This window comes from Acinonyx jubatus, chromosome B4 (genome assembly GCF_027475565.1).
Source record: "Acinonyx jubatus isolate Ajub_Pintada_27869175 chromosome B4, VMU_Ajub_asm_v1.0, whole genome shotgun sequence".
Classification (NCBI taxonomy): domain Eukaryota; kingdom Metazoa; phylum Chordata; class Mammalia; order Carnivora; family Felidae; genus Acinonyx; species Acinonyx jubatus.
Window position 1 is genome coordinate 53,964,029 of NC_069387.1, and position 13,136 is coordinate 53,977,164.

A 13,136-nucleotide genomic window follows, 5' to 3' on the forward strand; every position below is an offset into this window, starting at 1 on the left:
AAAATGCCAGGCAATCCACGAGAAACACAACAGAAAAGTGGCAACAGAAGAGTCTGGAAGGAGGAAAACAGTGGCCATCAGGTGGGGCCTAGAGCAGTGGGCAAATATAAGGATGGATTAAAGAGGACCCCAGGGGAGCCATATGAGTGTGAAAGCAGGTTCAGAAAGAAATGAGGTTGAAATCACGAGCAGGACTTTTTAAATCTAAGACTGTCTTGCACAGAATAAGTCTGAGTGATCTGCTTCTGGCCATGTAGGATTAAGTTGGAGAAGTAAAGAAACAGGTTACTCAAATATCCCACAGAACTTTAACCCCGAGGTGTTAGTTGAGTGTAGATCTGGAAGTGGATGCCAAAGACCCTGAAGACGATCTTGAAGGAGATCCTAATTCCTCAACAGATGTGAGAGAGAACCTGGATGTCAGTAAATCTTTATGGCTAAAGATGGGAGAGAATAATGTTTAAGAAACATACATTTCAAGGGATAAAGGCAATCAGACTAAGCACTACCATGGTGGGGAGTAGAGATTAAAATTCTGCCTCTTGGTTCCCCGTAAGTTAAGGCAAGAGAAAATGAGATAACTGGCTGAGAAAATAATTTTAATGGAAGCAGGGATTTCCATCATATAAGAAAACAGTCCCTAGAATCAAGGAGTTTTCTAGAAACATTATACATACCAGGTCTGAAATCATGTCCCCAGTGGCTACAGCAGTGAACTTCATCCACAGCAATTCGGGTAAATCTCCTCGCTTCATAGGCTTTCTCTAGTCTTGACATGAACATTTTGCTTTTTGCAATTTTCTCTGGAGTCACATAAATTAGCTTTAGCTTGGAATTTTTATTTACCATTTCAGCATGAACCCATTTCACATGCTCCTGTTGGAAGGAGAAACAGACATAATGACGGAACTGAGCTAGCCAGTGGGGATGCTAAGTGGTAACTTAAGATGCTCATTACTCAAAGCAACAGCCTTAAACTGTTTTAGCAGATGTTGAGTTCATTAAAATTGTGACCATGTCCCAGTACTAAACTTCAGGGTAGCTGTAAATAGCATTTTAGTTATTTACTTATAACCAAATATTGATAAAAGAATAATCTCATTTGACAAAAAAGAGAAAAGTAAAAATGAAAACACTCCAATAGGCATTTACTCTATGAAGACATAATTCTAAGTTGTTCATATAAATGCCAAAATATGAGCTAAATGCAATAGGGATGGTTATAAAGTTGGGTTTTACTAATTTTAACATTGTATTTGTGATCTCTTCATGTATCTGAACAAAATCTATTCTTTATTAGCTACTTTAATGATGCTATCAAATCTACGCAGTCTCTTTAGGTTTTATAAAGTATCCTATTCATTGAATTATGATTTTATAAAATAAAATATATACTTATATATAATAAAAATAAATCCTAAAAGCTCACAGTTATTAGGTTCTTAGTGCTCTATTTCATAAAATATTTAGCACATTAGGTGTCATATTTTTCCTTCTAACCTAATTAGGACCAAAAGAAGTGTAAAGAAACAATGGTGAACGTGATGGACAAAGTCCAAACTGCTTTCAGTATCCCAGCAAAACCATTTGCTAATTCCTTAAGATATCCTTAAGTTTTTTAAGGAATGACTAAAGTACATTAAACATTTCAACAGGTCCTAAATGTCTCAGAAATCTTAGGGGAGCAAACATAAGGCTATTTCCTCAGAGATGGAGGAGTTAAAAAAGAAAAAAAACCACCAGAATTTCTGGCAAAGTGGAGCAGCAAGGTTAAAAAGATTTGTATTCACATCCTATGAACTGCTAGTGAAAGCAAACAGAAATTTGGAATTGACCTATCCCTTCTCTTTATTTTCTCTCCAACTGTTCAGTCGTGATACAGTTCAAATTATTACTATTTTTCAGTGTTAAAGAAGTACAGTATTAGAAAGCAATGTTCTCCACATTCACCCATTGAATAAGAGAGCAGTTAGGACATGACAGTTTCAATAAAATAGAAATAGATGGGAAAAACCAAGGAACCAGGGCTACCTGGAGATATGGCTGATGCCAGGTCTGAGAGGAAATATGCAAACTGAGCATGGAGTAACTTCACAAAAAAGCAAGAAGTCAAAAACTATGGGATGAAGAAAAAAGATTCAGGAGCCAACTTGAAGAGATGCTCACTGCTCAAAGATGGGGCTATTTCAGCACAAAAAACAATAATATGGATTAAGATCTATCAAATACACTAGATACTCGTAAGTTGATAATGATACTTAAAAAAAAAAAAAAAGATCTTATTGACTACCTTTGGAGAATGCTAAGAAAACAACTCTCTGACAACTGGGAAAGAATGGGAAACAATTCTCAACCTGCAAAGGTTTATAAGGAAAAAGTTCTTTATAGAAAATGCCTACCTAATAAAAGAAGGAGTGACAGAAGGAGAAATCACCACTTTGTAAGCCCCTAACTAGAGCCGTTACTTAAAGGCAGGCAATAATCATCAGTGGCTTTAAAGCCAATAGATGAAAAGGGGACAAAGAACTTGATAATAACAGAACAAGCAGTTATCACCTGAACCCACTGACCAAACTTAACATCACACAAAATAACCAGGTTATGATGTACCTCCTACTTATGCCATGGGGAATAAAGTCTTGAAAAAGAAAAGACCAAATACAGTCACGCTTTTACGTCTAACTAAAAATAACAAGTTAAACAATATCACAAGAAGGTTATCAGAAAAACCAGAATGTAGCAAACTAGAAAAAGACCCTAGTTTCAATAAAAAAATTAAATTTGCATGGGGAAACAAATAAGAAATAAGGGGAATCTACAGAGAGATCAACAAAATACAACATAATGCATGAATTTATTCTGGACTGTGATTTTAAAAAAGAAAAGTAAGATTTGATGAGACAAAGGAATGTGAATTTGTTTGTTTTGTTGTTTGTTTATTCTTGAGAGAGAGAGAGAGAGAGAGACAGAGAGAGAGACAGAGAGCAAGTGGGGCAGGGGCAGAGAGAAAAGGAGACACAGAATCCGAAGCAAGCTCCAGGCTCTGAGTTGTCAGCACAGAGCTCAACACGGGGTTTGAACCCAAGAACTGTGAGATCATGACCAGAGCCAAAGTCAGATGCCCAACCGAGCCACCCAGGTGCCCCAAAATGTGAATATTTTTTAATGTTTTAATTTTTGAAAGAGAGAGAGAGAGAGAGAGAGAGAGAGAACGAGCAGGGCAAGGGCAGAGAGAGAAAGGGAGACCGAGGATCCAAAGAAGGTCCACACTGTCAGCACAGAGCCTGATGGCAGTCTCGAACCCACAAACCCTGAGATCATAACCTGAGCCGAAGTCAGATACTTAACCAACTGAGTCACACAGACACCCATTTACTTGATGATTTTAATGAATCAATATTAAATTGTTTTAGGTATGATAATGCCATTGCAATTATTTTTTTTCTGATATGTATTAAAGGAGTTACAACTAAAATGATATGATATCTGGGAACTGTTTCAAATAAATAAACCAAGGGGAGGAGGCAGGGAAAATTCCAGGTATATAATTGAAAAAGGATTGGTCATATGTTGATAAATGTTAAAGGTGGTTAATGGGTACTTACAGTTTTATTATGATTCTCTCTACTTTTCTGCACTTTAAAAAATTTCAATAACATCCTTTTTAAAAAAGAATAGTTGGGAAATGCTTATTCAACAGATGAAAGTAAGAGAGTCCATTCCGAAACCAAAAAGATTCCATAGGGACAGGTTATCTTGTTAGTAGTGCACCATTTATATTTAATAATATTGTATAATTAGGAATTCTTATTTACTATTTTCTAATAGATAAATAATATAAAATAGCTCAGCTGATGTTTACTGTAAAGTGCCAGATAGTAGATATTATTAGGTTTTGTGGGCCATACAGTATCTATCACAACTATTTTGCCATTATTGTGTGAAAACAACACATAAATGAACAAGCACTGTTGTGTTCCAATAAAACTTTACAGACTTCCTTATAATTTTCACACTTCACAAAGTGTTATTCTTTTAACTTTTTTTTAACCATTTAAAAATATAAAAACCAGGGCGCCTGGATGGTTCAGTTGGTTGGGCATCCAACTCTTGATTTCAGCCCAGGTCATGACCCCAGGGCTGTGGAATCAAGCCCTGTGTCAGGTTCCATGCTAAGTGTGGAGACTGCCTAAGATTCTCTCTGTCTCTCCCTGTGCCCCTCCCTTGCTCATGCTCTCTCTCTCTCTCTCAAATAAACCAAATTAAATTAAAATATATAAATATAAATGTAAAAACCATTCTTAGCTCACAGACCATATAAAAATAGGTAGTAAACTAGAACTGGCCCATCAACAGTACTTTGCAACTCTTGATATAGTTATTAGCTTATAATTTTATAACCAATTCAATTGTAACCAAGGCTCCTACTTTAGTGAAGAGTTTGGATCTTAAAAACAGGGCGTGCCTAGGTGGCTCAGTTGGTTAAGCATCCAACTCTTGGTTTCAGCTCAGGTCATGATCTTTTTCACGGGATTGAGCCCCACTTCAGACTCTGCTAAAGAGCATGGAGACTGCTTGAGATTATCTCTCCGCCCCTCTCCCAAACAGGCATTCACACTCTCTCTCAAAATAAATAAACTTAAAAAACAAATGAAAAAAAAAAAAAAAAGAACCACAGAAGCATACCTTAGGACTAGAAGCATTTAACATGGTAGCTGAAATTCCTAATTGTTTTAAAACCATTAACTGGTCTTCCATAAGAGAGATCAATGGGCAAATCACAAGGGTAAAACCTAAAAGAGAAAGTATCTACTTTAAATTTTATACTACCTCCAGAATGACTTTCAACCACTCACCTGAGGACATCACAACATCAATATGCTACCTATTTTTTACCCTCATTAATAGAGGAGATAGATATAAATAAATGATCATTAGTCAAATAAGCAGATATAAGATTAGACAGAAATCTCTTCCCTCATTCATTACTATAAAGATAAAAATAGATATGATTGTGAATTTTTACTTTACTATCATTTTTAACAATCAGTACTGGTAACCTTAGCAAAATAACATAAATCAAGTCAAGTAGTAAGCAGTTATATCAGAAAAAAGTTATTCCAAAGTTTCCAAACATAAGCAACCCGTATAATTAAGAATGATAGTTACAAGACTATTCTTCCACTTACTGTACCAGATTAATATATGCCACATAGAAACCAGTGAACATTTATTGACTGGATGAAATTCTGATAGTGTCCCCTTTCTCTTATTATTGAAATTGTGCACAGCTGTAAGAGCTATTCTACATTAAAATCACTGACCTTATGTTTCTATAGTTTGTTCCTTAAAATAAACCAGAGAGCAGACCAATTAAAAAATATACCAAATTCGGACTTTATCAGGGATTTTGACATTTAGTCTCTCTGTTGTATTTTCACATTCTCCCTCATCAATGATAACTTCACATTACATTTAAACACAGGCAAGTCTCTCTCATCTTTGAAAAACCCTGGATACCTAATTTAGGGTCCCCTCTCTTTTTCCCTTCACAGCAATTCTTTCCAAAGAATGTCCTATTCACTACCTCCCCTTCCTCAACTCATCTTCCCTCTCTCTCCATTACCATGTAAATTATGTCTCGAAATGTAACCTATTTCAGTGAACAATTTGTCCCAGCCTAGAATTTGGGCAACATTCTAGACTATCCCTTTTCCTACCCCCAATCCAATGAATACCAAGTCCTACTGAATCTACCTCCTAATTATTTCTGGAATTCCTCCATCTTCTAAACCACAATTCTGGCAAGTCTCTCACCTATATAAAACCCTTCAATGGTTTCCCACTCATCTAAGGAAATTTTTGTATCTTTTATATCTTTTATATCTTTCAAGACTCTTTCCATGTGCTTGCCCCTCACTGCCTGCCACACTGAAATTCTTCCAGATTATTGATACTCCCTACCATGCATGTTCTTACTTTTGGGCTCTCAGAAATACTGCTCCCCTGCGTGAACATTCTTCCTTCCTCTCCTGTCTATCTTTGCCTACTTATCCTTCAGCTTTCAGCTCAAATGCCACTTGCTCAGGACAGCCTTCTCTGGACAGTCCCTAGACCAGATCTTTGCACTGACTTAATTCCCTATTAACACCTTTATCATGGGACACCTGGGTGGCTCAGTTGGTTAAGTGTCCAACTCACAGTTTCTGAGTTCAAGCCCCACATTGGGCTCTGTGCTGACAGCTCAGAGACCAGAGCCTGCTTTGGATTCCGTGTCTCCCTTTCTCTCTGCCCCTTCCCTGTTCGTGCTCTCTCTCTCTCTCTCAAAATAAATAAATAAATAAATAAATAAATAAATAAATAATTAAAATAAAAAAACCTTTATCACAAAACTTTTATTGCAATTGCCTACAATTACCTCTATTTTCTAGTCCAGGTATAAATAAACTAAGAACTAGCTGCTTGTTTGAGTAAATAAAGTTTTAATAGAATACAGGCATATCCATTTGTTTCCATGCTGTCTATGGCTACTTTTGTACCACAATGGCAGAGTTCAGTAGTTGCCACAGAGACCATATGAACCACACCTATCACATTTACTGACTGCCTCTCTAAAGATAAGTTTGCTGACCCCTCTCTATCTATACCACTGCTAGTCCCCAAAGAGCAACCCAGTACCTGGGAGCTTGTTAGAAATGCAAGATCTTGGGTCTCACACAAACTCAGAATCTGCACGTCAGTCATGTCACCAGTAATCCTTACACACATTATAGTTTGAGAAAGTTCTGCTTTACACTATGAGCTCTGTGAAAACGAGAACCTTGCCCATTTTGCTCACTACTGTTATCTCCAGTGCCTAACACCCCTAGCTGACACTCAATAAAGATCTGGGACTAGACTCCAGGTCTATAGATTCCTTTTCTAGTACTGTTTGTCCCACAACATGTTTTTTAATTATGTTTGAAGAACCATATAAAAGAACCAATTCTGTTCAAAGTCTTTAACATTCCCTCTTTAAGTGAACCTTTTAAAATGTCTATTAACATTAAGATAAATGAAATTAAAAATGCACTTGATTTATACATAAGTATGGTTAGAAATTATTTTTTTTAAGACTTAAAAGAGAAATTCCTTGGGGTGCCTGGGTGGCTCAGTCTGTTGAATGTCCGACTTTGGCTCAGGTCATGATCTCATGGTTCATGAGTTCAAGTCCACGTCAGGATCTGTGCTGACAGCTTGGAGCCTGGAGCCTGTTTCAGATTCTGTGTCTCCCTCTCTCTGCCCCTCCCCCACTCGTGCTCTGTGTCTCTCTCTCTCTCTCAAAAATAAATAAACATTTAAAAAAAAGAGAGAAATTCCTTTGTTCAACTTAAAACGAATCTTTATTAATACATACCATCTGAACATAATGCTGGTAACTGGTAGCATAAGCTCTTTCCACCTCCTGTAGGCATAACAAGAAATACCTCCTTTCCAGACATTGTAACATTAATAGTTTCAAGCTGAAGCAGTCTGAACCTCTGCAGTTTAAAGACATTTTGCAGAACCTCTTTAACTTTACCAGACCAGGGAAAATCTAGACAAAAAATAATAATAAAACAATAATAATAATAATAATAAGCCAAATATATTAGAATTATTTAGGATTATAAATGCAATACAAACGTAAGTGGCAGCTTTTATATTAGAGAAAAGCAGTTAAGAATTTATGTAAGTTTTAATATTACTGACAATTTAACCTTTATACTGACAATTTTGAGATTAGTTTAACTCTGAAGCTTAGGCAAAAAGATTTAATGATATATAGTAAGAAACAATCCATCAGCAAAAATGAAAACATTTGCCAGTTGAGAATTAACCTACACAGAAGAGGAAGGTCCTTGACCAGGCATTTGAAAACCAGTCTGATTGTTGATCAAGGAATTCATAGTATCATAAAAATCTCAAATACCATCAAGTTAACAATTATGCGGAGTTTTTTATGTAAATATCTTGTTTAGAAGCAAATCCCCTGAAAAGCAAGGGCTACAAAAGCACTGTTACGAACTCCAGTATAAGTGATAGTTCATGATAAACATGAGACTTGGCAAGATCTTGAATCAAGGAAGGTGTTCACTAGGGCAGGAAAATGAACTAGACTTTGGCAAGTTTGAATTTTTTTTTAATTGTTTAACTTTTTTCTAATTAAAACTTAGAAAATTTAGTAAAAAAATCTTCTTTTTCCAAGCATTGACTGATGCTGCTAGAACCATATTTGGAGGGGCGCCTGAATGGGTCAGTCAGTTAAGCGTCCGATTTTGGCTCGGGTCATGATCGCATGGTTTGTGGGTTCAAGCCCTGCGTCAGGGCTCTGTGCTGACAGCTCAAAGCCTGGAGCCTGCTTCGGATTCTGTGTCTCCTCCTCTCTCTGTACCCCTCCCCTGCTCATGCTCTGTCTGTCTGTCTCTCTCTCTCTCTCTCTCTCTCTCAAAAATAAACATTAAAAACATTTTTAAAAAAAGAACCACATTTGGAAAAAATAATGAAGTGTGAATAATAAAAGCTTCATTCAAAAAGAACATGGGCAAAGAATGGTTTGCCTACTGGTTTCCCATGCACTTAAGGAACAGCCAGTTTCCCTTCCAAGTGCCTAGAATGCACTGATCCAGGAACAATGATTTAACTCCTGTGTAAAGAAACAAGCAGAAACAAGACTAGCAAACAAAAACAGAGCAAACCTTCTTTATTCCAAGCAGCAGGTGAAGAATCCCATTCACTGCTTTCCCCAGCATCAGAATCCTCAAAATGCTGCTTTATTTGGTTTGTTAGGATGTTCTTTTTCTGAATAAGCTCTTGTTGCTTTTCCAGAAGTTCCTGAATTTGAATGTCTACTGCATGTAGCTCATTGGTTACAGACTCCAATTCTTCAGTTAGAGCTATGAGGAAGGAAAAAAAGATGCAATAATTAATTAGTTTTAGGTATCTCTGTTGATTTTTGGCTATTCCTCACCATCAGAATTACAGACAAACTTACAGTAGTAGAGTAAGGTGGTTAAGAGCATGTGTGCTGGAGTCACATAGACCTAAATTTTAGGTCCTCCTCTTAGCTCAGGCTAAGCACTAAACCAAGCCTCAATTTCCCCATCTGTACAAGGGGACAATATCTAGCTTTCATAGTATTGTTTAAAAGAATTAAGTGAGATAATATATGGAAAGTTTTAACATAGTAACTGGCACATAGTTATGCATTTAATAAATGATCATTATTATATTTACTGTGTTATAGGGCAGTGGTCCAACAGTCTCCGAAGTCATTTAAGTGACCAAACTTTGAAACAAAAGGAAGCTTTTTTTTTGCTAATTTGAATCCAAGGTAGTTAACATATAATGCAATAATGGTTTCAAGAGTAGAATTTAGTGATTCATCACTTACATATAACACCCAGTGCTCATCACAACAAGTGCTCTCTTTAATGCCCATCACTCATTCAGCTCATTGCCCCACCCACCTCCCCTCCGGTAACCCTCAGTTTATTCTGTGTATTTGAAAGTCTCTTATGATTTGTCTTCCTCTCTGTTTTTATCTTATTTTTCCTTCCCTTCCCCTATGTTCATCTGCTTGTTTCTTAAACACCACACATGAATGAAATCTTAATTTGTCTTTCTCTGACTTACTTTGCTTAGCATAATACACTCTAATTACATCCATGTTGTTGCAAATGGCAAGATTTCATTCTTTTGATTGCCAAGTAATATTCCATTGTATACATATACCACACCTACCTTATCCATTCGTCAGTCGATGTACATTTGGGTTCTTTTCATAATTTGGCTATTGTTGATAGTGCTGCTATAAATACTGGTGTGTTGTGCTTCTTCAAATCAGCATTTTTGTATCCTTTGGATAAATACCTAGTAGCGCAATTGCTGGGTCATAGGGTAGCTCTATCTTCAATTTTTCGAGGAACCTTCATATTGTTTTCCAAAGTGGCTAGACCAGTCTGCATTCCCATCAACAGTGCAAAAGGGTTCCCCTTTCTCCATATCCTCACCAACATCTGTCGTCTCCTGAGTTGTTAATTTTAGCCATTCTGACAGGTTATGAAGTAGTATCTCATTGTGATTTTGATTTGTATTTCCCTGATGATGAGTGATATTCACCCCATAACTACTTAGCTATTATTTCATGAAAACATATTTGGGTTCATATGTTGGCAAGATAAGGCGTTGGTGATTATAAACAAGCTGATGTAACAATTAAAAGAAAAATTGAGTGTGCTACTGGAATTGACATTATAAGTCCATCATCACTAATTTATAAAGCAGACTTAATGTATGATTCTAATCAATCCGAGTATTAAAGTCAAAGTGAGATTCCTTTTGACACCATACCGATAGAAACCAAAAAATTTTAAAGATGTCCTTGATGCTCTCTAAAACATCAGCCTGCTTTAATCAGTGTCCAGCTTTAATGCCCCAAATTTTCATAAGATGAAATCTCATGGCTATGATTTAAAATAGGATGTTATGGTGTTTTTGTATTATGCCAATACCAGAATTGCTTTCCCTGCATGATTCTGGTTAGGATTGGTCACAAGTGAACTCTGCTTCAGACCTGGAAGGTAAAAATGAAACAGCAGTCAGGTTTACATTCAGATGGTTGGCATAATGTCAGGTGCTGCTGGGGCTCATTCACATTGTCATGGATCTGCTGCTTCACCTTCCTGGCATAAAGCAGAACCCAGTTCCACCAGCTCCTACTGAACCTCTTTGGGGCAGTAGCTTGGCCCACAGCTTCTTCAGCTTCCCTGAATCCCTGGCCATGTTCTTGTGCAATTTTCTATGGCAAGTGTACTAGCTCTTCTGCAGGGCACCAGCATCTGGAGTCAGAGCCTTGGAGGCGGTTACACAACCAACACAAGTCCAAGTGAAAGGCAGACAAGCTCCATTTTGTCCTCCTGGGTTTGAGCTCATCTTTACCCTCCCACACTCCATCTCCATCTTCCCGTTCCTACTGCTGGCACTGCTGACTTCAGGACTAGCAATGGACTGCTTAACCAGGCCCCATGATCATACAGGAACTGATCCCTACAATAAATCCCTTAAATCACTCATGATTCAGCTTCTCTGAGTGAACCCTAACCAATACCAAATGTTGTTCCAGAGGAAAAGAAACTTAAAAGCAGGTTCTCTAAATTGCTTCTATGCCACCTAGAATAGTCTCTGATCTGATTAGATTTAAAGGCATTAATGACCCTTGCCTGCAGTTCAATTGGTATTCCATGGCATGTAGTAGACAAAGTTATTTAGATTACAATCTAGACACCAGTAATTAAGTATCTAGAGAGGGAAAGGCTCTGGGTGACCAAGTGTTTGCTGTCACAGAATATTTCTGTTGAGAATAATGCGGTTGATTGGCCCCTCCTAAATATGCTGAAAAACCTGAGAGAAATGTAGGATCTGTATAAAGGAACCTCAAAGTCTCTATGATTGTCCCAGAAGAACCCCTTATCTCCTATAGGTACTGGGCCAAGACTACCGAATGTCAAAAGCCAATACAGGCTGAAAGTTAGACCTCTTGAGTCAGTTAGCTGAGTTGTGAATGGAAGGGAAAAGTTCTGGAAGGAAATTAAAAGTACTATTCCAGTAAACGTATGAAACGTAAGAAAGGAAAACAGCCTTAATGCTGATATGAAGAGAGGTTTAGTAATCCGAACAGAAGATCACACCAGCCACAACATTCCCCTAAGCCAAAGCCTAATCCAGAGCAAGGCCCTGACTCTCTTCAATTCTAGGAAGGCTGAGTGCTCACTTCGGCACCACATTTACTAAAATTCTACGAAAGCTCAGAAAGGTGAGGAAGGTGAAGAAAAGTTTGAAGCTAGTCGAGGTTGGTTTGCTAGGTTTAATCTCCACAACATAAAAGTGTTAAGCAGCAAGTGTTGATGTAGAAACACCAAGTTATCCAGAAGATTTAGCTAAAATAGTTAATTAAGGTGGCCACAAGAAACAACAGATTTTTATTGTAGCCTTCTACTGGAAGATGCCATGTAAGACTTTCATAGAAAGGAGAAGTCAATGCCTGGCTACAAAGCTTCTAAGAACAGACTGACTCTCTTGGTAGGATCTAAAGCAGCTGATGACTTTAAGTTGAAGCCAATGCTCATTTATAATTCCAAAAATCATACGGGCAAGAAGAATTATGCTAAATCTATTCTGCCTGTGTTCTATAAGCCTGAATCTATAATTATGCACATCTGTTTATAACGTGGGTTATATTTGAGCTCTATTTGAGCCCTAGGGCTCAGAAAAAAGATTTCTTTCATTGACAATGCACTGGTCACCCAAGAGCTCTGATGAAGATGTTTAAAGAGATTCATCTTGTTTTCATGCCTGATAACACAACATCCATCTGTAATTCATGGGTCATTTACTTTCAAGTCTTATTATTTATAAAATACATTTCATAAGGCTATAGCTGCCACAGATAGGGATTGCTCTGATGGGTTTGGGTAAAATCAATTGAAAACCTCTGGAAAGGATTCATCACTCTAGATGCCATTCAGAAAATTCATGATCCATGGGAAGGTGTCAAAATATCAACATTAATAGGAATTTGGAAGTTGATTCCAACCCTCATGGATGACTTAGAGGGCTCAAGATTTCAGTGGAGTAAGTCACTGCAGATGAGGTGGGAATAGCAAGAGAACTAGAATTAGAAGTGGAGCCTGGGACACTTAGGTGGCTCAGTGGGTTAAGCGTCCATCTCTTGGTTTCGGCTCAGGTCACAATCTCAGGGTTCATGAGTTCAAGTGCTGCATTGGCTCTGTGTTGACAGTGTGGAGCCTGCTTGGGATTCTCTCTCTCTCTGTCCCTCCCCTGCTCATTCTTTCTCTCTCTCAAAATAAATAAATAAACTTAAAAAAAAAAAAAGTGGAGCCTGAAGATGTGACTGAATTGCTGCCATCTCATGATAAAACTTTAACAGAAGTTAAATGAACAAAGAAAGTGGTTTCTTGAGATGGAATCTACTCCCAGTGAAGATGCTGTGAAGATGGTTGAAAGGACAACCAAGGATTTAGAATATTACATAAACTTAGTTGATAGAGCAGTGACAAGTTTTGAGAGGACTGACTCCAATTCTGAAAGATGTTCTA

The 13,136-nt window shown here is 37.4% G+C and overlaps 1 protein-coding gene across 2 annotated transcripts in view; it reads right to left on the reverse strand.

Moving 5' to 3' along the window:
* The window catches only part of RECQL (RecQ like helicase), a 57,012-nt gene that overhangs the window by 25,237 nt on the left and 18,639 nt on the right, over nucleotides 1-13,136 (reverse strand). Inside the window, exons 3-6 of one of the 2 annotated variants that reach the window (XM_015064304.3) lie at nucleotides 8,718-8,915; nucleotides 7,397-7,576; nucleotides 4,687-4,793; nucleotides 678-876 (exon numbers count right to left, since the gene is read on the reverse strand). In XM_015064304.3, the coding sequence (XP_014919790.1) occupies nucleotides 678-876; nucleotides 4,687-4,793; nucleotides 7,397-7,576; nucleotides 8,718-8,915 (684 nt within the window). Of the gene's footprint in view, nucleotides 1-677; nucleotides 877-4,686; nucleotides 4,794-7,396; nucleotides 7,577-8,717; nucleotides 8,916-9,762; nucleotides 12,858-13,136 lie in introns of those variants that run through there. The other variant, XM_015064305.3, reaches the window with a different exon arrangement.